At 49.2% G+C, this 22805-nt stretch overlaps 1 protein-coding gene across 3 annotated transcripts in view; it reads right to left on the reverse strand.

The window, feature by feature from the left end:
• Nucleotides 1–22805, reverse strand: part of GRIP1 (glutamate receptor interacting protein 1) — a 310370-nt gene that overhangs the window by 103126 nt on the left and 184439 nt on the right. For all 3 annotated transcript variants that reach the window (XM_068160947.1, XM_068160945.1, XM_068160948.1), the window contains exons 3-7: nucleotides 14045–14180; nucleotides 12960–13105; nucleotides 11167–11250; nucleotides 7551–7626; nucleotides 5595–5740 (exon numbers count right to left, since the gene is read on the reverse strand). In XM_068160947.1, coding sequence (XP_068017048.1) covers nucleotides 5595–5740; nucleotides 7551–7626; nucleotides 11167–11250; nucleotides 12960–13105; nucleotides 14045–14180 — 588 coding nt within the window. The remainder of the gene's footprint in view (nucleotides 1–5594; nucleotides 5741–7550; nucleotides 7627–11166; nucleotides 11251–12959; nucleotides 13106–14044; nucleotides 14181–22805) is intronic.

The following is a 22805-nucleotide window of genomic DNA, read 5'->3' on the forward strand; positions in this document are numbered from 1 at the left end:
CAGCAATGTGCCCTTGTGGCCAAGAGAGCCAATGGGATCCTGGGGTGCAGCCAGAAAAGTGTGGCCAGCAGGGCTGGGGAGGGTCTTCTCCCCCTCTGCTCTGCCCTGCTGAGACCACACCTGCAATCCTGTGTCCAGTTCTGGGCTCCCCAGTACAAGAGAGACAGAGGCCTGCTGGAGAGAGGCCAAGGGAGAGCCAGGAGGATGCTTAGGGGACTTGAGCATCTCCCCTGGGAAGAGAGACTGAGAGCCCTGGGGCTGTTGAGTCTGGAGAAGAGAAGGCTGAGAGGGAATCAATGCCTATCAATAGCTGAGGGGTGGGTGTCAAGTGGAGGGGGCCAAACTCTTTTGGGTGGTGCACAGGAATAAGCCAAGGAACAATGGAGACAAACTTGAACAGAGAAGGTTTCAGCTCAACATGAGGAGAAACTTCTTTGCAGTGAGGGTGCCAGAGCCCTGGAGCAGGCTGCCCAGAGAGGTTGTGGAGTCTCCTTCTCTGGACACATTCAAAACCCACCTGGATGCATTCCTGTGCAGACTACCCTGGGTGATGCTGCTCTGGCAGGGGGCTTGGTCCGGATGATCTGTGGAGATCCCTTCTAATCACTGATGTTCTGTGATACTGTGAGATATATATATATACATTATAATAAAAAAAAACCCCTTGACATTTCTATCTCAGAGAAGATCAAAGAGGGCTGTTCCAGAATAAACAAATATCTGGCATTATTCTTCCAAGTATTAATCTTCCCAAGGCTTTGAGGTTTGACTGTGCTATTTCACAAATCCCTTTGAGGCTGCTTTCCTGCCAGGCTAGAAATCTGACTGTGGAACCCAGGGAAAGAAGATCCTCCAAGAATGAAGAAGTATTTCAGCCTGATTGGTGAGTATTCCTATTTCTTGCTGCCATGAGTTTTCTGCATCTTGCAGAAATGGAGTGGGGTATGACACCCTCCAAAACAAATGGAACTAACAGCATTGAGTCCATCAGCAGTAAATTTGCAGATGACACCAAGCTGGGGGCAGGAGTTGATCTGCTGGAGGGTAGAGAGGCTCTGCAGAGGGACCTCGACAGGCTGGACAGATGGGCAGAGTCCAAGGGCAGGAGACTGAACACATCCAAGTGCCAGGTTCTGCACATTGGCCACAACAACCCCATGCAGTGCTACAGGCTGGGGTCAGAGTGGCTGAGAGCAGCCAGGCAGAGAGGGACCTGGGGGTGCTGGTTGATGGTAGGCTGAACATGAGCCTGCAGTGTGCCCAGGCAGCCAAGAGGGCCAATGGCATCCTGGCCTGCATCAGGAACAGTGTGGCCAGCAGGAGCAGGGAGGTCATTCTGCCCCTGTACACTGCACTGGTCAGGCCACACCTCGAGTCCTGTGTCCAGTTCTGGGCTCCTCAGTTTAGGAAGGAGGTTGACTTGCTGGAATGAGTCCAGAGAAGGGCAACAAAGCTGGTGAGGAGTTTGGAGCACAGCCCTGTGAGGAGAGGCTGAGGGAGCTGGGGTTGCTTAGCCTGGAGAAGAGGAGACTCAGGGGAGACCTTCTTGCTCTCTATAACTACCTGAGGGGAGGTTGTAGCCAGGTGGGGGTTGGTCTCTTCTCCCAGGCAATCAGCACCAGAACAAGAGTACACAGTCTTAAGCTGTGCCAGGGGAGGTTTAGCCTCGATGTTAGGAGGAAGTTTTACCCAGAGAGAGTGATTGCCCATTGGAATGGGCTGCCTGGGGAGGCGGTGGAGTCACCATCATTGGAGGTGTTCAGGAGGAGACTTGATGGGGTGCTTGGTGCCATGGGTTAGTTGATTAGATGGTGTTGGGTGATGGGTTGGACTCAATGATCTCAAAGGTCTTTTCCAACTTGGTCTGGTCTGGTCTGGTCTGGTCTGGTCTGGTCTGGTCTGGTCTGGTCTGGTCTGGTCTCTTCTCTTCTCTTCTCTTCTCTTCTCTTCTCTTCTCTTCTCTTCTCTTCTCTTCTCTTCTCTTCTCTTCTCTTCTCTTCTCTTCTCTTCTCTTCTCTTCTCTTCTCTTCTCCTCTCCCCTCCCCTCCCCTCCCCTCCCCTCCCCTCCCCTCCCCTCCCCTCTCCTCTCCTCTCCTCTCCTCTCCTCTCCTCTCCTCTCCTCTCCTCTCCTCTCCTCTCCTCTCCTCTCCTCTCCTCTCCTCTTCCCTTCTCTTCATTCCTATCCTATCCTATGCTATCCTATGCTATCCTATCCTATCCTATCCTATCCTATCCATGATGAAAAGTCACCTGCTCTCCTCGACTTGCCAGGAAAACCTCTTGTAGCTTCAGTGAGTTCAATCAAAGCTGGTTTAAAGCCTAAGCTAATTTTCAATCCATGATCTGCCACCTCTGCATTTCTTCAGCAATTTCTCTCCTCTTCACTCTTTGCTGCCTGGCAGTTCTGTGACTTTTTCACGCCTCGGCCACCCAGCAGCGCTGGCAACTGGCGCAAGGCTTCCCGCTTCCCGTAAAAGCCATTGGAAACCCTCCCCCCCCCCCCTTTCCATGTGACACAGAAAGGCTTACACTTCATTAACCTTTATTACAAACTACTCACTGGAAAAGTTACTTTGCTAGAACCGACACTAGGGTTTCAACTCTACAAACCAGGAAATGTCAGAATGCTAAATTACAGTGAAATACTGCTCACCTCCCCGTGAACCCGGGATTAATGACACGCTGCCGAAGGGAACAGCAGCGCTACCGCAAGCCAACGGGTCAGGAGTGCTTTGGAAACAGCCCATCAAGGAGGGGAAGCCAAACCTCACAGAGGGTTCTGTCAGGGGCTAAATCTTAGGATAGGATAGGATAGGATAGGGTAGGATAGGATAGGATAGGATAGGATAGGATAGGATAGGATAGGATAGGGTAGGGCAGGGCGGAATGGAATGGAATGGAATGGAATGGAATAGAATAGAGTAGAATAGAATAGAATAGAATAGAATAGAATAGAATAGAATAGAGTAGAATAGAATAGAATAGAATAGAATAGAATAGAATAGAATAGAATAGAATAGAATAGAATAGAATAGAATAGAATAGAATAGAACTAACCAGGTTGGAAAAGACCTCAGAGATCATCCAGTCCAACCTATCACCCAACACCATCTCAGCAACTGAACCATGGCACCAAGTGCCTCATCCAGTCTCTTCCTAAACACCTCCAGTGATGGTGACTCCACCACCCCCCAGGGCAGCACACTCCAATTGCCAATCTCTCTGGAAAGAACTTCTTCCTCACCTCCAGCCTAAACTTCCCCTGGCACAGCCTGAGACTGTGCCCTCTTGTTCTGGTGCTGCTTGCCTAGGAGAAAAGACCAACCCACACCTGGCTACAACCTCCCTTCAGGGAGTTGTAGACAGCAATAAGATTTCCCCAGAACCTCCTCTTCTACAGGCTAAGCAACCCCAGCTCCCTCAGCCTCTCCTCACAGGGCTGTGCTCCAAACCCCTCCCCAGCTTTGTTGCCCTTCTCTGGAGTTGTTCCAGCAAGTCAACCTTCTTCCTAAACTGAGGGGCCCAGAACTGGACACAGTGCTGAGTACAGGGACAGAATGACTTCCCTGCTCCTTCTGTCTCTCTTGATGTGACTCAACAAAGATAAAATCACCTTTGCTCCTTGCCCAGACTATAGCTGATGTGTATTGGGCAGGCCACTGGATAAGGACTCTCTGGCATGTGCATAGACAAGATCATCTCTACCCATCAGCTACCCCAGAAAGGGATTATGGTGCAAAGGACAATGGATTTGCCACCTGGACACATACCTAAAGAACTGTGTAAAAGACCTGAGCAACTACTGGCTTGGAAGAAAGAAAAGACCTGGGCAATGCTGCTCTGAAATAAAACAAAGAAAATACCAGGAGAGAAAAGGACAGAGACAACACCATGGAGCCTGGAAGTGGCAGGCCAGGTGGAAGCCTCTCTCCATGTCCTAAGTTCTGCCTGATGCAATTCATGCAGCTGAAGAAGCTGCTCAGAGAAGGACTTAGACTTGGACTTTGGGATCTCTCCCTCCTCTCCACCAGTGGAGGACAGCACAGCCAACAAGGATGACCTCTCCTTCATGCCAAAGCAGCAGCACCCGTCCTCCACAGACCCAACATCTCCTCCATGCCAAAGCAGGAGCACCTTTCCTCCACAGAGCCAACATCTCCTCCATGCCAAAGCAGCAGCACCCGTCCTCCACAGACCCAACATCTCCTCCATGCCAAAGCAGCAGCATCCTTCCTCCACAGATCCAACATCTCCTCCATGCCAAAGCAGGAGCACCTTTCCTCCACAGAGCCAACATCTCCTCCATGCCAAAGCAGCAGCATCCTTCCTCCACAGAGCCAACATCTCCTCCATGCCAAAGCAGCAGCACCCTTCCTCCACAGACCCAACATCTCCTCCATGCCAAAGCAGGAGCACCTTTCCTCCACAGAGCCAACATCTCCTCCATGCCAAAGCAGCAGCACCTTTCCTCCACAGACCCAACATCTCCTCCATACCAAAGCAGCAGCACCTTTCCTCCACAGACCCAACATCTCCTCCATGCCAAAGCAGCAGCACCCTTCCTCCACAGACCCAACATCCCCTCCATGCCAAAGCAGCAGCATCCTTCCTCCACAGATCCAACATCTCCTCCATGCCAAAGCAGCAGCATCCTTCCTCCACAGAGCCAACATCTCCTCCATACCAAAGCAGCAGCACCTTTCCCCCACAGACCCAACATCTCCTCCATACCAAAGCAGGAGCACCTTTCCTCCACAGACCCAACATCTCCTCCATGCCAAAGCAGCAGCACCCTTCCTCCACAGATCCAACATCTCCTCCATGCCAAAGCAGCAGCATCCTTCCTCCACAGACCCAACATCTCCTCCATGCCAAAGCAGGAGCACCTTTCCTCCACAGAGCCAACATCTCCTCCATGCCAAAGCAGCAGCACCCTTCCTCCACAGAGCCAACATCTCCTCCATGCCAAAGCAGCAGCACCCTTCCTCCACAGACCCAACATCTCCTCCATGCCAAAGCAGCAGCATCCTTCCTCCACAGACCCAACATCTCCTCCATGCCAAAGCAGGAGCACCTTTCCTCCACAGAGCCAACATCTCCTCCATGCCAAAGCAGCAGCACCCTTCCTCCACAGAGCCAACATCTCCTCCATGCCAAAGCAGGAGCACCTTTCCTCCACAGAGCCAACATCCCCTCCATGCCAAAGCAGCAGCATCCTTCCTCCACAGACCCAACATCTCCTCCATGCCAAAGCAGCAGCACCCTTCCTCCACAGACCCAACATCCCCTCCATGCCAAAGCAGCAGCATCCTTCCTCCACACACCCAAAGTGTCTTGGGGGGTGAAGGGTGTGCTAATATAATTCCTTTCCATTTGTGTCTCCCTCTTCTGCCTCTCTCTATTTTTTCCTTCTCTCTCTCCCTTCTCCTGTTCCATCCACTTTATGCTGTCAACAGCTTCGAGGGCTGTTGATATTTTGGCCTCGCTTGTGCCTCTAATTTCATACCATGGGAACAGCCAAGAGAACTGACTCTCTTTCCCTCTCTGGATGGAGACAGGTTCCCCAAAACTTGAGGCCCCACTTCTCAACCTACCCATCACAGAGACATCATATTCCACCAGCAGAGTCGCCTCCTGGCCGCACTGTTTCAGAATGCTCATGGCCTCGGCGTGGGTCGTTCCGAGCAGTCGGATCCCATCGACGCTCAGCAGCCTGTCCCCGGGTTTGATGGTGCCCTCTCTGAAGGGAGATTAAAAGGAATGATCTTTGATGAGAGAGGATAAATTGGTTGGGAGATAATACCATTTGAATGCAAAGCGACTCCCTCGCCCCCTCTCTGACACCCATCCCTCTTGCCTTAACACTTAACATTTACGGTGACAGTGAGAGCGTTCGGAGGGCGCGGCGGAAAGGAAATGGCTTTAATTGGAAAGTCAGTGACTGGAAAACAGCTTAACCCACAGCTGAAACAATCAAGTCACGTTGAACTGAAGCTCAGTATAGTTTCTGCTTCAACATATGCTTGCTTTCTGTCTTGTCCACACAGCTCACAGAATCAATAGAATTGTCAGGGTTGGAAGGGACCTCAAGCGTCAGCCAGTTCCAACCCCCCTGCCATGGGCAGGGACACCTCACACCAGATCAGGTTGCTCACAGCCACATCCAGCCTGGCCCTAAAAACTTTCAGGGATGAGGCTTCCACCACCTCCCTGGGCAACCTGTGCCAGTCTCTCACCACCCTCATGGGGAAGAACTTCCTAACATCCAATCTAAATCTCCCCTCCTTTACCTTTGTTCCATTCCCCCCAGTCCTATCACTCCCCGACACCCTAGAAAGTCTCTCCCCAGCTTTCTTGCAGTCCCCTTCAGATACTGGAAAGCCACAATAAGCTCTCCTCGGAGCCTTCTCTTCTCCTAACTCAACAACCCCAACTCCCTCAGCCTGTCCTTATAGCAGAGCAGTTCCAGCCCTCTGCTCATCCTCATGGCCCTTCTCTGGACACCTTCCAGCACCTCCAGATCCTTCCTGTAATAGAGGCTCCACAACTGGATGCAGTACTCCAGGTGTGGTCTCACCAGAGTGGAGAAGAGGGGAGAATCACCTCCCTCAACCTGCTGGCCACACTCCTCTTGAGGCAGCCAAGGTAACAATTGGCTTTCTGGGCTGCAAGTGCACACCGGTGACTCATACTGAACTCCTCTCTCACAGGCACACAAACACCTCCTCTTTCAGCATTTTCTCAAAACCAAGTACTTAGTGTAAACACATGGGTGCAGAAACAGCCTGCAAAACATGAATGCCCATTCCCTGACTTGTGTCAAAAATATCCCTTCCTTGGAGCATTCCATTTGTCTTTATTTCCTGTGTAAAAATCATTTGGCTAGAAGAGTACAGTCCCCCAGGTGAATTACCTAACATTTTCAGAATCATAGAATTGTCAGGGTTGGAAGGGACCTCAAGGATCAGCCAGTTCCAACCCCCCTGCCATGGGCAGGGACACCTCACACCAGATCAGGTTGCTCACAGCCACATCCAGCCTGGCCTTCAAAACCTCCAGGGATGAGGCTTCCACCACCTCCCTGGGCAACCTGTGCCAGTCTCTCACCACCCTCATGGGGAACAACTTCTTCCTGACATCCAGTCTGAATCTACCCATTTCTGGTTTTGCTCCATTCCCCCCAGTCCTATCACTCCCTGACACCCTAAAAAGTCCCTCCCCAGCTTTCTTGGAGCCCCCTTCAGATACTGCAAGTATCTTAAGATATCTCAGTCATTTGTTCTAATTATTTGAGGTTGAAAGCCTTCAATGGGAATGTCTTGAAATATGGAACACTCTAAATGAAAGTTCACACACACTCCCCAAGATCCACTGAGCCTCTGCGGTTCTCCATTGCTGTCATTATTATTACAGTTCAATGCACAAACCACGAATGCCAAAGGCACAGGTTTCAGTGTCTGTACTTTGCTCCAAATCCTAGCTTCTGCTCCAGATAATTCACCTCTGTCCGTTTCCCTTTCATATGCACTCCAGAGGAAGATGACTTGTACCTGTCAGCAGGCCCTCCAGGTCGAACACACGTTATTACAACAGGACGAGATTTATTTCTGTCATCGTGTGCTCCACCTAGAAAGACAGAAGTGAGAGAAAACAAACCTTCCTTTCATGGGGGTTTATGAAAGCTCATCTTCAAAAGGCAAGCCACAATCTTGCAGCTTGCACAGGTACAGAGGGGCTAAACGATTAAAAAATGGGTATTAGAGGTTGGAAGGGACCTCTGGAGATCTTCCAGTCCAACCCTGCTGCCAGAGCAGGGCCATAGAATCCAGCACAGGTCACACAGGAACACATCCAGACAGGGCTGGAAAGGCTCCAGAGAGGGAGACTCCACAACCTCTCTGGGCGGCCTGTGCTCTGTCACCCTTACAGTAAGGAAGTTCTTCCTCATCTTGAAGTGGAACTTGCTATGCTGGAGTTTACATACATTGCCTCTTGTCCTATCACAGGATGCAAATGAGCAGAGGCTGACCCCCAGCCCTCATCTATTGATAGACATTGATCAGATCCCCTCTCAGTCTTCTCCTCTCCAGACTAAACAGCCCCAGGGCTCTCAGCCTCTCCTCATCAGGCAGTGCTCCAGTCCCTTCAGCATGCTTGTAGCCCTCCCTTGGACTCTCTCCAGCAGATCCCTGTCCCTATTGAACTGGGGAGCCCAGCATTGGATGCAATATTCCAGGTGGAGCCTCATCAGGGCAGAGTAGAGGGGGAGCAGAACCTCCCTGGCTCTGCTGGCCACACTCCTCTGAATGCACCCCAGGATCCCATTGGCCTTCTTGGCCAGCAGGGCACATTGCTGTCCCATGCAGAACTTGTTGTCCACCAGCGCTCCCAGGTCCTTCTCCTTGGGGCTGCTCTCCAGCAGATCACCTCCCGACCTGTGCTGCTGCAGTCAGTGGTGAAGACATCAATAGGAATCTGCACTGAATTTTATCTGAAGTCAAATCAACCTCTGCTGTGGTACAGATGATTCTTCATAACATATTTCTACAGAGTGATTCTTAATACATGTAAATCCTTTCCTTAGAACCTCTACTCTGCAAATCTGGTCTCAGTATGAACACTTTCTGTCCTGCAGTGCTGCAGAGAGAGAGAAGCAGCCATGCTTCAGGTACACTCAGAATAACAAGTGGCCACTAAGGAATTTACACATTTAGAGAAATACATAAAGGTTCTCCCTGACTCAACAAATAATCAGTCCTTGGGTTGTGTTATTTAACAGCTGCATGTTTTCTTCTCTCAGTGAAAATATTTCTGCTGTGCAGTTCAGCCTGTCAGTATAATGAATCAGATCTCATACCTAATTCATACCAACACTAGATGTGGATCTTTTTTCTTCCTGTAAGAACTACAAATCCTCCTCTGGATTTCAGTGGAGGTGGAATCTGGTCTTAGGTGAAATTAAGCTTGTCACTTGAGCCTGGTTCCTGACTGCAAAGGCTGAGAGTAAAATTATTACCCTTGGACACAAAAGAAAGATAATGACAAGGTTTATATGATTCATTAGCTTGGTAATGGGGATACAGAGTAGAGGCATAAACAGTTCTTTCTCTTCTTCTGTCACTTCTGCTTACAACTTCTCTCCCCTTGGATGCCTCCAAGGGGGTCTGAGGAGTTTCTGTGCTGTTTATAAATTGTGTATACATATATGGCCAGGCATATATATGCCTGGGGAAGAGGAGGCTCAGGGGTGACCTCATTGCCCTCTACAACTACCTGAAAGGTGGTTGTAGCCAGGAGGGGGTTGGTCTCTTCTCCCAGGCAACCAGCACCAGAACAAGAGGACACAGTCTCAAGCTGCACCAGGGGAAGTTTAGGCTGGAGGTGAGGAGAAAGTTCTTCCCTGAGAGAGTTGTTAGCCATTGGGATGTGCTGCCCAGGGAGGTGGTGGAGTCACCATCCCTGGGGGTGTTCAAGAGGAGATTGGACGTGGCACTTGGTGCCATGGTCTAGTCATGAGGTCTGTGGTGAGAGGTTGGACTCGATGATCCTTGAGGTCTCTTCCAACCTGAGTGATACTGTGAGACTGTGTGTATGAATGTATAAATATGCATGAATGTATACATGTATTTGTGTATATATATATTACACATGTTGTATATTTTCATACAATCATAGCATCAGCCAGGTTGGAAAAGACCTCAAGGATCATCAAGTCCAACCTATTACCTACCACCTAACACCTCATGACATTTAAACCATGGCTCCAAGTGCCACATCCAGGCCACCTCCAGGGACAGGGACTCCACCACCTCCCTCGGCAGCACATTCCAATGGGCAATCACACTTGCTGGGAAGAACTTCTTCCTCACATCCAGCCTAAACCTCCCCTGGCACAGCTTGAGACTGTGTCCTCTTGTTCTGGTGTTGGTTGCCTGGGAGAAGAGACCAACCCCCACCTGGCTACAACCTCCCTTCAGGGAGTTGTAGAGAGCAAGAAGGTCTCCCCTGAGCCTCCTCTTCTCCAGGCTAAGCAACCCCAGCTCCCTCAGCCTCTCCTCACAGGGCTGTGCTCCAGACCCCTCCCCAGCCTCATTGCCCTTCTCTGGACATATTCAAGTGTCTCAATGTCCTTCTTAAATTGAGGAGCCCAGAATGGCACACATTTTGCACATATTCATTGCATTTCTTATTTCTAGATTTTAGTTTCATAGACTCATAGAATCAATAAGGTTGGAAAAGACCTCAGAGATCATCAAGTCCAACCTATCACCCAACACCTCATGACAACTAAACCATGGCTTCAACTGCCTCGTCCACTCCCTTTTCAAACACCTTTTCACAGAATCACAGAATCACCAAGGTTGGAAGAGACCTCAAATATCATCAAATCCAACCTGTCACCATAGACCTCATGACTTGATATAACCTGGCTAAAAAGATAGTATCAAACAGCAGTTGCAAACATGGGAAAATTATCTTTCTTTCTTTCCATGCAATAGAGTGCATTTTATTACCACAGTCTTCCATATCAACTCACTCCTTTTTGCTTGCAGATATAGCTTCATTTGTTTCTGAGCTAGGCTGGCAGTTTATTTTGGGGGGTAATTCTCCAAATTCATACTGGAGGCTGATTCCTACAGCCACCAGGCTGGTTCATGGCATGACTGATTAATTACTGTTCTTCCACCAAAAAAGATAGAAAATAGAATAGAATAGAATAGAATAGAATAGAATAGAATAGAATAGAGCAGAGCAGAATAGAATAGAATAGAGCAGAGTAGAATAGAATAGAATAGAATAGAGCAGAGCAGAATAGAATAGAATAGAGCAGAGTAGAATAGAATAGAATAGAATAGAATAGAATAGAATAGAATAGAATAGCACAGAACAGAACAGAATAGACCAGACCAGGTTGGAAGAGACCTTCAAGATCATTGAGTCCAACCTATCAACCAATCCAACCCCCCTAAACAACTAACCCATGGCACCAAGCACCCCATCAAGCCTCCTCAATGATTCATAAAGGCAGCACAGGAACATATGGCCAAAGCAAGACAAATATCAGAGGTCATAAATCTTGCAGTGATTTCTTAGTGCCATGAGAACATTTTGCTTGGTTAGGCTGGTTTAGAACATACAGAGAGCTCAAAGTGAATGCTGACTTACCTCTTATTACAAAACCAAAAGTGTTCCCCTCCTTATGGAGAGTAACTTCCACAGTTCTAAAGATGAGACCTGACCCTTGCACAGCTGAAAGAGAGAAAAAAGTAAAAATGCTGTTGTTGTGACATCATTATTATTGCTTTTATTACTATTGCTCTTATTATTCTTGCTGCTGTTGTTGTTGTTATTATTATCATAGATTCATAGAATCAATAAGGCTGGCAAAGACCTCACAGATCATCAAGTCCAGTTTCTGTGTTGTTTATAAGTTGTATATATATCTATATGTAAGCATGTGTATATATAGGCTGAACAAGAGCCTGCAGTGTGCCCAGGCAGCCAAGAAGGCCAATGGCATCCTGGCCTGCATCAGGAACAGTGTGCCAGTAGGGGCAGAGAGGTCACTCTGCCCCTGTACACTGCACTGGTTAGGCCACACCTTGAGTCCTGTGTCCAGTTCTGGGCCCCTCAGTTTAGGAAGGAGGTTGACTTGCTGGAACGAGTCCAGAGAAGGGCAACAAAGCTGGGGAGGGGTTTGGAGCACAGCCCTGTGAGGAGAGGCTGAGGGAGCTGGGGTTGCTTAGCCTGGAGAAGAGGAGGCTCAGGGGTGACCTTCTTGCTGTCTACAACTCCCTGAAGGGAGGTTGTAGCCAGGTGGGGGTTGGTCTCTTCTCCCAGGCAGCCAGCACCAGAACAAGAGGACACAGTCTCAGGCTGTGCCAGGGGAGGTTTAGGCTGGAGGTGAGGAAGAAGTTCTATACAGAGAGAGTGATTGCCCATTGGAATGGGCTGCCTGGGGAGGTGGTGGAGTCACCATCACTGGAGGTATTCAGGAGGAGACTTGATGGGGTGCTTGGTGCCACGGTTTAGTTGATTAGGTGGGTTGGATTGGTTGATAGGCTGGACACGATGATCTTGAAAGTCTCTTCCAACCTGGTCTGGTCTGGTCTGTTCTATTCTATTCTATTCTATATGTGTGTTTGTAAATACATATTACATACGTTGTATATTTCCATAGAATCATAGAATCAACCAGGTTAGAAAAGACCTTTGAGATCATCTTTCTTTACCATGGGACGGTAACCATTTCTCCTGCTCTCTCTTTTAGGGCTATTTAGTCTGGAGAGGAGAAGGCTCCGAGGAGACCTCATTGTGGCCTTCCAGTATCTGAAGGGGGCTACAAGAAAGCTGGGGAGGGACATTTGAGGGTGTCAGGGAGTGATAGGACTGGGGGGAATGGATCCAAGCTAGAGGGGGGGGAGATTCAGATTGGATGTTATGAAGAAGTTCTTCCCCATGAGGCTGGTGAGAGACTGGCACAGGTTGCCCAGGGAGGTGGTGGAAGCCTCATCCCTGGAGGTGTTTGCAGCCAGGCTGGATGTGGCTGTGAGCAACCTGCTGTAGTGTGAGGTGTCCCTGCCCATGGCAGGGGGTTGGAACTGGCTGATCCTTGAGGTCCCTTCCAACCCTGACAATTCTATGATTCTATGACTCTCCCATCTCTCTCCCTTTTCTTCCTTTCTCTGCTCTGTTTGCTCTATCCTCTCTCCCTTTAATAAATAGTTTCATCTTGATATATGACCTTGCTTGTGTCTTAATTTCACTCATGGGAACGTTCGCAAAAGATCGGAGTCTCCTTCCCATCCTTTGGATTAAGACAAACAATCAGCTTAAAGACCTGTAATTGAATCTAACTCATCCCTTCAAAACTAAAGATCACCAACCATGCCCATCTCACTGCTGGCATGTCCATAACTCTGCCTAGGCTTACCATTTGCTCTGCTATTATTACTTACAGACTGGAGGCAGCTCATACTCCACTTCTAACACAACCCTCTCGCCCACGTTCTTGAGCAGGCTGATGATCTCGTCGTGGCGAAACTTAGTCAGGTTGATTCCATTCACAGATTTGATGTAGTCACCCACATCCAGCTGGTCACTCCTAGGACAAAATACAGAACACTGAGTACAGAATTAACCAGGTTGGAAAAGAGCTTTGAGATCATCCAGTCCAACCTATCACCTAACACCATCTCATCAACTGAACCTTGGCACCAAGTGTCTCATCCAGGCTCTTCTTAAACACCTCCAGTGATGGTGAGTCCACCACCTCCCTGGGCAGTACATTCCAATGGCCAATCTCTCTTTCTATGAATAACTTCTTCCTCACCTCCAGCCTAAACCTCCCCTGGCACAGCCTGAGACTGTGTCCTCTTGTTCTGGTGCTGGTTGCCTGGGAGAAGAGACCGAGACCAACCCCCACCTAGCTACAACCTCTCTTCAGGTAGCTGAATCCAACAGTTGTTTTCCTTTAAGACACTGGGTAATTATTACTTTGTCAAAACTTGCTTCATATGGGAAGCATATTTAAAGCTGCCTTTGTCTACTCTGTCCTGTTCCCTTGCTTTGATTACAAAATCATTCACAGAATCACAGAACTGTCAGGGCTGGAAGGGACCTTGAAGATCACAGAATCAGCCAGGTTGGAAAGGACCTTTGAGAACATCAAGTCCAACCCATCACCCAACACCATCTCATCAACTAAACTATGGCACCAAGTGCCTCATTCAGTCTCTTTTTAAATACTTCCAGTGATGGTGACTCCACCACCTCCCTGGGCAGCATATTTGTAGAGAGCTCTAAGGTCTCCCCTGAGCCTCCTCTTACTCCAGGCTAAGCAACCGCAGCTCCCTCAGCCTCTCCCCCAAGGGCTTGTGCTCCAACCCCAGCTGTGCTCCCCAGCTGTGTTGCCCTTCTCTGGACACATTCCAACGTTCCAGATGCACCCAGTAAGGTATTTGTGAGTGAGTTTTTTGATGCAGCAGGAGTTTGTGGAGCAGCCACATCGCATAGAGCACTTTGTGGCTTGAGACGCGGTTACCTGGCAGCGATTCCTCCTTGGCGCAGGTTAGACACTCTTGGTTTCCCATCCTTGTCGATCCCACCTGAGACTGTGAGCCCTAGGGTGGTGCCTTCTTTTTTCATTAATTCCACTATGGTGGAGCCCTTGAATTCCTCTGTGGGAAAGAAAATGAGCAGTCTTATTATAATGTAAGTGGGGAGCACACAGATGTTGCCTGTCTGAAATGCCATCTCCTTCCCAAGGAATTCATTGGCTATGTTGGTAAGAAATAATGTGCACAGCTGGAGGCTCTTGATGGCACCACACACAGGTTCTGCCTGCAAGGTTCTGCACACAGATAACCCTGAGACATTTACAATCCTAGAGTTGTTAGGATTACTGTTCTTATAATGCTATATATTACATATTTACTCACCTGCAGTCCTTCAACACTGTTGTTACAGACTAATCCCACTGGAGTTACAGAAATCAGAGAATCATGGAGTTGTGAGGGCTGGAAGGGACCTCAAGGATCATCTAGTTCCAAGCCCCCTGTCTTGGCCAGGCACCCCTCACACTACAGCAGGTTGCCCAGAGCCACATCCAGCCTGACCTTCAAAACCTCCAGGAATGAGGCTTCCACCACCTCCCTGGGCAACCTGTGCCAGTCTCTCACCACCCTCATGGGGAAGAACTTCTTCCTAACATCCAATCTTGAATCTACCCATTTCTAGTTTTGTTCTGTTCCTCCCTAGTCCTATCACTCCCTGACACCCTCAAAAGTCACGCCCCAGCTTTCTTGTAGCCCTCTTCAGATATTGGAAGGCCACAATTAGGTCTCCTCAGAGACCTAACCTTCTGTAAAAGGAGATTAAAACCTGCACTGCTGTGCTGGTACATTATACAGAACCAATAAATACAAGCTCTAGCAACAATTACAACTAAAGGCACATTTTTACAAGCTATCACAGTACCAGAGTACATTAGAGGTTGGAAGGGACCTCAAGAAATCACCCAGTACAACCCCCCTGCCAAAGCAGCATCACCCAGGGTAGGCCACACAGGAGTGCATCCAGATGGGGTTGGAAAGTCTCCAGAGAAGGAGACTCCACAACCTCTCTGGGCAGCCTGCTCCAGAGCTCTGTCACCCTAACTGGAAAGTAGTTTCTCCTCATCTTGGGGTGAAATCTTCTATGTTCAAGCTTGAGCCTGTTGTTTGTTATTACTCTGCACAACTGAAAAGAGCTTGGTCCCCTCCACTTGACCCCCAGCCCTCAGATATTGATAGACATTGATCAGATTCCCTCTCAGCCTTCTCCTCTCCAGACTCAACAGCCCCAGGGCTCTCAGTCTCTCTTCCCAGGGGAGATGCTCAAGTCCCCTGAGCATCCTCCTGGCTCTCATTTGGACTCTCTCCAATGTATTCTAATTTTCTGGTTTCTGGCTCTGAACCCCTATGCTACATAAAATATTTCAACCAATTAACTAAACAGAAGGGAAAAAGACACAATGCTAGAATGGTACAAGAAAAGTTTATAGACTCAGACTCACTTTGAGGCCACCAGCAGCTCTCAGCATTAGTCAAAACAACTGAACATAAGACTCCAGATGGAAAGAATGTATCAGATCATAACAGCTTTATTCCCTACATTTATACACAAGTAGATCTCTGCTGTACCTCTGTGATATCTCTGCAGAACAGGTTTAAAGTTAGGGAAGTGTTTCACAGTCCTAGCTGTATATAAAATTTCCCTCACAGCCTTTCCTGCAGTTTGCCCATTTAGCATTCTTGGAAAGTGCCAGGCCAAGCTCACAGACCTTCACAAATGCAGGTCAACTGCAGCAGAAAGCCTCAGGCTCTTGAAAAGAGATGTCCTTATTGCACATGGCTGCATCTGGCAATCTACATATGCACAGCTCCAGCAGGGCTGCAACTGTTTGGAAAGCCACAAGGCAATCGTACTTCATGTCCAGTGTTTCCAGTCAGAGAAGACCTGAGAAGACCAGAGAAGAGCAGCCTGGCAGAAAGGGACCTGGGGGTACAGGTTGATAGTAGGCTGAACATGAGCCAGCAGAGCGCCCAGGCGGCGAAAAAGGCCAATGGCATCCTGGCCTGCATCAGGAAGAGTGTGGCCAGCAGGAGCAGGGAGGTCATTCTGCCCCTGGACACTGCACTGGTTAGGCCACACCTTGAGTCCTGTGTCCAGTTCTGGGCCCCTCAGTTTAAGAAGGACATTGAGATACTTGAATGTGTCCAGAGAAGGGCAACAAGGCTGGGGAGGGGTCTGGAGCACAGCCCTGTGAGGAGAGGCTGAGGGAGCTGGGGTTGCTTAGCCTGGAGAAGAGGAGGCTCAGGGGAGACCTTCTTGCTCTCTACAGCTCCCTGAAGGGAGGTTGTAGCCAGGTGGGGGTTGGTCTCTTCTCCCAGGCAAGCAGCACCAGAACAAGAGGACACAGTCTCAAGCTGTGCCAGGGGAGGTTTAGGTTGGCTGTTAGGAAGAACTTCATAGAAAGAGGAATTGGCCATAGGAATGTGCTGCCCAGGGAGGTGGTGGACTCACCATCCCTGGAGGTGTTTAGGAGGAGCCTTGATGGGATGCTCGGTGCCATGGTTTAGTTGATTAGATGGTGTTGGATGATAGGTTGGACTGGATGATCTCAAAGGTCTCTTCCAACCTGGTTAATTCTAATCTATTCTATTCTAATAAAGCCACCAGCTGTGGAAATATTCTGGGAAAATGCATGAAGCCCTAAAGATTAACCCAGAAAACTATGACATGCTGAAAGGATCATCTATCTCTCTGATCATTTCTGTATGACTGAAAAGATGACTTAATACATCTTGACCTCAGGATGAAGATCAACTGCTCTGAATGAGAACTGTCAGACCTGAGCAACACAGAGGTAATGGTGACAGGCAGAGGAAACTGTGCAGCCTCCAGCCTTGGTGGAGAATCCTGTAAACCTTGGCAGTCTAACAGAGCTAACTGCTGAATCTTTTGCAGACAACAGCAATATTCCCTGCCCCTCCTGAACTGGGGAGCCCAGCACTGCAGGCAATATTCCAGGTGAGGTCTCACCAGGGCAGAGTAGAGGGGGAGGGAGAACCTCCCTGGCTCTGCTGGACGCACTCCTCTGAATGCACCCCAGGATCCCATTGGCCTTCTTGGCCACCAGGGCACATTGCTGTCCCATGCAGAACTTGTTGTCCACCAGCACTCCCAGATCCTTCTCCTTGGGGCTGCTCTCCAGCAGATCACCTCCTAACCTGTGCTGCTGCAGTTTATTCTTCCTTCCCAGATGCAGGACTGCACTTATCCTTGTTGAACCTCATTAGGTTGCTCTCTGCCCAGTTCTCAGTCTGTCCAGGTCTCGCTGAATGGCCACACAGCCTTCAGTCCTATCAGCCAAGCCTCCCAGTTTGGTATTGTCAGGACATGTTTTGATCTTTTATATAGAATCATAGAATCAACAAGGTTGGAAGACCTCAGAGATCATCAAGTCCAACCTGTCACCCAACACCTCATGACTACTAAACCATGCCCCCAAAGGCCACATCCAATCCCCTCTTGAACACCTCCAGGGATGGTGACTCCACCACCTCCCTGGGCAGCACATTCCAATGGCTAACAACTCTCTCTGGGAGGAACTTTCTCCTCACATTGAGCCTAAACTTCCCCTGGTGCAGCTTGAGACTGTGTCCTCTTGTTCTGGTGCTGGTTGCCTGGGAGAAGAGACCAACCCCCTCATGGCTACAACCACCTTTCAGGTTCTGAGTTTGCAATCCAGCACTGGGCAATACTCTGCTGTCTGAAGTGACAGGTGGAACACATGATCCAAGCAGTGTTTTAAGCTACCTAATCCTTAGGCAGCTCCTTGCAACTACTGGCATGGAAAATATTCACAGAATCATAGAATTATTGAGGCTGGAAAAGACCTCTGAGGTCATCAAGTCCAGCCTGTGACCTAACACCACCACATGAGCTAAACCATGCCACCAAGAGCCACATCCAAGCTTTTCTTAGAGACCTCCAGTGATGGCAACTCCATTACCTCCCTGATAATGAGGTTTGTTCATTTCTCACCATCTACTCTGACTGGTTTGTGTGTGCCTCTGCCAACAGAATGGGGATCTCTAAGCACTCTTCCTCAGTAGGCAGAAGGGAAAGGTGCGCTAGCAGTGTAAGGGAGTGGTGGTGTGAGATGCTCAGTGCTGACAGATAAGGTCATCTAGAAGTATGCAACAGCTTAATGAGGTTTGTCCCTCTGAGAGATTGCATTGCTTTTGCTGTACATGATCACAGCAGGAAGAAATTAAACTACCTAAGCTGGTTTTGCCCATAGGAGACTTATTCCTGGAAGTGCTCTGAACCAGGCTCATTTGATACAATAGTCTCTCTGTTTTTCATCTTTGCTTCCCTAAATCACACAGGATTACTTTTCTTATGATGCTATATATGACATGTTTACTCATCTGCATTGCTTCAACACCATTATTACAGACTAATCCCACTGGAGCTACAGAAATCATGGAATCATAGAATTTGTTAGGGTTGGAAGCGACTTCAAGGATCATCTAGTTCCAACCCCTCTGCCATGGGCAGGGACACCTCCACATTACATCAGGTAGCCTAGAGCCACATCCAGACTGGCCTTAAAAGCCTTGTCCTGGATTGAGGCTGGAGAGATCCTCTCTTGCCCCTGAAAGGGGCAAAAGAATGACACTCATCACACAAATGGACTGCAAAAGTGATGGAAAGTTTAAATGGAAAAGCCATTAGTGTTTTACAGACAGCTACAAGCACAGTGACAAAAGAATCCCAAAGCACAGAGTCCCTTATAGCACACCCAAAGGCCTCCCAACACTTCCCTTCTCCCCACCTGAAGAGCCCCCAGGGCTCTTTCTTTCCCCCCCCCGCTAGGCTGGTCTCAGGCTGGCCAGGTCTGAGACTGCCCTCCCCCCCTTCACCTCCTGGCATTAAGCCTAGCCAGGCCTAAGAGGCATTGAAAAACTCCCCCAGCATTACCCTAGAGGGAGCATCTCCCACGGGAGCAGTGAGGAAAGGAAGAGGAAGAATCAGAGAATCACAGAATTGTCAGGGTTGGAAGGGACCTCAAGGATCAGCCAGTTCCAACCCCCCTGCCACAGGCAGGGACACCTCACACTACAGCAGGACTTTGCAGATGGACTTATAGGGTGCAAGATTTATGGGTAGAAATAGGCTGTTTCCTGTGTCCACCTTACTGGGTTGGACACTCACAACAGTGGAGATGTAACTTATGTGGCAGTAACAGGATGCACCCAGCCTAAACTGCCACAAACCTCCAGGGATGAGGCTTCCACCACCTCCCTGGGCAACCTGTGCCAGGCTCTCACCACCCTCATAGGGAACAACTTCTTCCTGACATCCAATCTCAATCTACCCATTTCTAGTTTTGCTCCATTCCCCCCAGTCCTATCACTCCCTGACACCCTCAGAAGTCCCTCCCCAGCTTTCTTGTAGCCCCCTTCAGATACTGCAAGGCCACAATGAGGTCTCCTCAGAGCCTTCTCTTCTCCAGACTGAACAGCCCCAACTCCCTCAGTCTGTCCTCATAGCAGAGCAGCTCCAGCCCTCTGCTCATCCTCATGGCCCTTCTCTGGACACCTTCCAGCACCTCCAGATCCTTCCTGTAACAGGGCCTCCAGAACTGGATGCAGTACTCCAGGTGGGGTCTCAGCAGAGCCCACCAAATGCCTAATATCAAAACAACCCTGGGACTCCATTTCCAATCCAACAAGCAATTGCATCTGTACATTCTCCTCTCTAACAAATGGAAAGTCAGTGTCTGTTCTCTAGTTAACCTAAAGCTATGCTGCTCTTTGTGTCACCTCACTCACAGAATCATAGAATCAGCCAGTTTGGAAGAGACCTCCAAGATCATCCAGTCCAACCTATCACCCAGCCCTATCCAATCAACTAGACCATGGCACTGAGTGCCTCATCCAGGCTTTTCTTGAAGATCTCCAGTGATGGTGACTCCACCACCTCCCTGGGCAGCACATCCCAATGGCAAATCACTCTCTCTGTGAAGAACTTCTTCCTAATGTCCAGCCTGAACCTCCCCTGGCATCATTCATTACTTATCCCAGCCAGCAGCAAGTAGTAAAATGGCCACAGAATGGGAGCTTGAGAAATGTCTCCTTACTCTGTAACACCACTCCTGCAGTAAAACTCTGATGTGAACCAAATGAGTCATGCTAAAGTGAAACTATGCGAAGGTGGTTCCAAGTCTGAAAAAAGTAGTCCAAATCCATCCCATTTTTGCACTTCAGTTGGAGAAATGCACATGAGAGCTTCTTCCCCTCCCACCATCAGCAACTCAGCAGCACTCAGGGAAATGCAGCTCACATCAAGTCTTGTCTTTCCTTGGCCTGGGGATGGTTTCAGCTCAGCCTGGATGCTTTCAGGTCGGCCTGGGGATGGTTTCAGGTCGGCCTGGGATCTTTCATCTCTTCCCCCTGCAGCAGGGCCAGTGCTGCCTATCTGTGCTGTACCAGTTGCCAGATTTGCTGGCAACCAGCAACAGAACAAGAGGACACAGCCTCAAGCTGTGCCAGGGGCAGTGGAGGTGGAGTCAGAGTCCCTGGAGGTGTTCAGAAAAGGATTGTATGTGGCACTTGAAGCCATGGTTTAGTTGTCATGAGATGTTGGGTGACAGGTTGGACTTGAGGATCTCTGAGGTCTTTTCCAACCTTATTGATTCTATGATTCTACTTCCTGTATGGGGTCAGGGATCTTGCTGAACACTGGACATAGGCTCAGCAAGAGAAGTGCAAACATGAATACTTGTACACACATGCAGACATATGATGGAAAAAAAAGTTTCTGCTGGGGTGCATTAAGAAGAGTGTGTCCAGCAGATCCAGGGAGGTTCTTTTCCATCTCTACTCTGCCCTGCTGAGACCTCTCCTGGAATAGTGAATCCAGTTCTGGGCTCCCCAGCTCAAGAGGGACAGGGATCTGCTGGAGAGAGTCCAACAGAGGGCTACAAGGATGCTGAAGGGACTGCAGCACTGCCTGGTGAGGAGAGGCTGAGAGCCCTGGGGCTGTTTAGTCTGGAGAAGACACAGAGGGGATCTGATCAATGTCTACAAATACCTGGGGGCTGGGTGTCAAGGGAGAGGAGACAGGCTCTGCTCAGTTGAACCCTATGATAGGACAAGGAGAATATAAACTTCAGTACAGGAGGTTCCCAACATGAGAAGGAACCTTTTCACTGTGAGGGTCACAGAGGATCGGAACAGGCTCCCCCAAGAGGTTGGGGAGACTTTCAAGGCCCATCTGGATGCATTGCTGTGTGACCTGTGCTATATTCTGTGGTCCTGCTCTGGCAGGGGGGGTGGACTGGATGAGCTTTTGAGGTGCCTTCCAGCCCCTCACATTCTGTGAGACCTTTGCAAATCTAAGAAAATGCCTCAAATCTACAATCAGGTGAAGTGCTTGCACCTTCCACCTAGTAAATTAGTTTGTACAGTGCAGCTGGCACAGGGCATAAGTGGAGCTTAATCTGAAAGTAAAAAATACTTGCTGCTATTGATCATTTCCTACCGAAAGACACATATAATCAATAAGCAAGTAATTGGTAAGTCTGCTGAAAATAGAGTCAAATGCTGTCTTTGGATGGATTTTCCCTCTAGGTCAGCAGAAATTCTGCAGAGGAAACGTTTTGCTTTACATTCTAGTAGGCATCTCATGGCTTAATAAGAAATCATAGAAAGCCAATTCTTAAGGAACAGAGAGCAGTTTGTAATACTGGAGACAACCAGCACCAGAACAAGAGGACACAGGCTCAAGCTGTGCCAGGGGAAGTTTAGGCTTGATCTTAGAAAGAAGTTCATCCCAGCAAGAGAGATTGGCCACTGGAATGTGCTGCCCAGGCAGGTGGAGGAGTCACCATCACTGGAGATGTCTAAGAGAAGCCTGGGTGAGACACTTAGTGCCTTGGTCTGGTTGATTAGACAGGGTTGGTTGATCAGTTGGACTTGGTGATCCTGGTGGTCTCTTCCAAAGGTGGCTGATTTAACAAGTCCAAGTGCCAGGTGCTGCACTTTGGCCATAACCACCCCATGCAGTGCTACAGGCTGGGGTCAGAGTGGCTGGAGAGCAGCCAGGCAGTAAGGCACCTGGGGGTACTGGTTGATAGTAGGCTGAACATGAGCCTGCAGTGTGCCCAGGTGGCCAAGAAGGCCAATGGCATCCTGGCCTGTATAGTGTGGCAAAAGGGAGCAGGGAAGTCATTCTGCCCTGGACTCAGCACTGGTCAGTACACACCTTGAGTCCTGTGTCCAGTTCTGGGCACCTCAATTTAAGAAGGACATTGAGACACTTGAAGGTGTCTAGAGAAGGGCAACGAGGTGGGGGAGGGGTCTGGAGCACAGCCCTGTGAGGAGAGGCTGAGGGAGCTGGGGTTGCTTAGCCTGGAGAAGAGGAGGCTCAGGGGAGACCTTCTTGCTCTCTACAACTCCCTGAAGGGAGGTTGTAGCCAGGTGGGGGTTGGTCTCTTCTCCCAGGCAACCAGCACCAGAACAAGAGGACACAGTCTCAAGCTGTGCCAGGGGAGGTTTAGGCTGGAGGTGAGGAAGAAATTCTTCCCAGCAAGAGAGATTGGCCATTGGAATGTGCTGCCCAGGGAGGTGGTGGAGTCACCATCCCTGGAGGTGTTCAAGAGGGGATTGGATGTGGCACTTGGAGCCATGGTTTAGTTGTCAGGAGGTGTTAGGTATTAGGTAGTAGGTTGGACTTAATGATCTCAAAGG

The sequence above is a fragment of the Melanerpes formicivorus genome, unplaced genomic scaffold (genome assembly GCF_026170545.1).
Source record: "Melanerpes formicivorus ecotype bairdi unplaced genomic scaffold, bMelFor1.0.p_v2 SCAF_54, whole genome shotgun sequence".
NCBI lineage: Eukaryota > Metazoa > Chordata > Aves > Piciformes > Picidae > Melanerpes > Melanerpes formicivorus.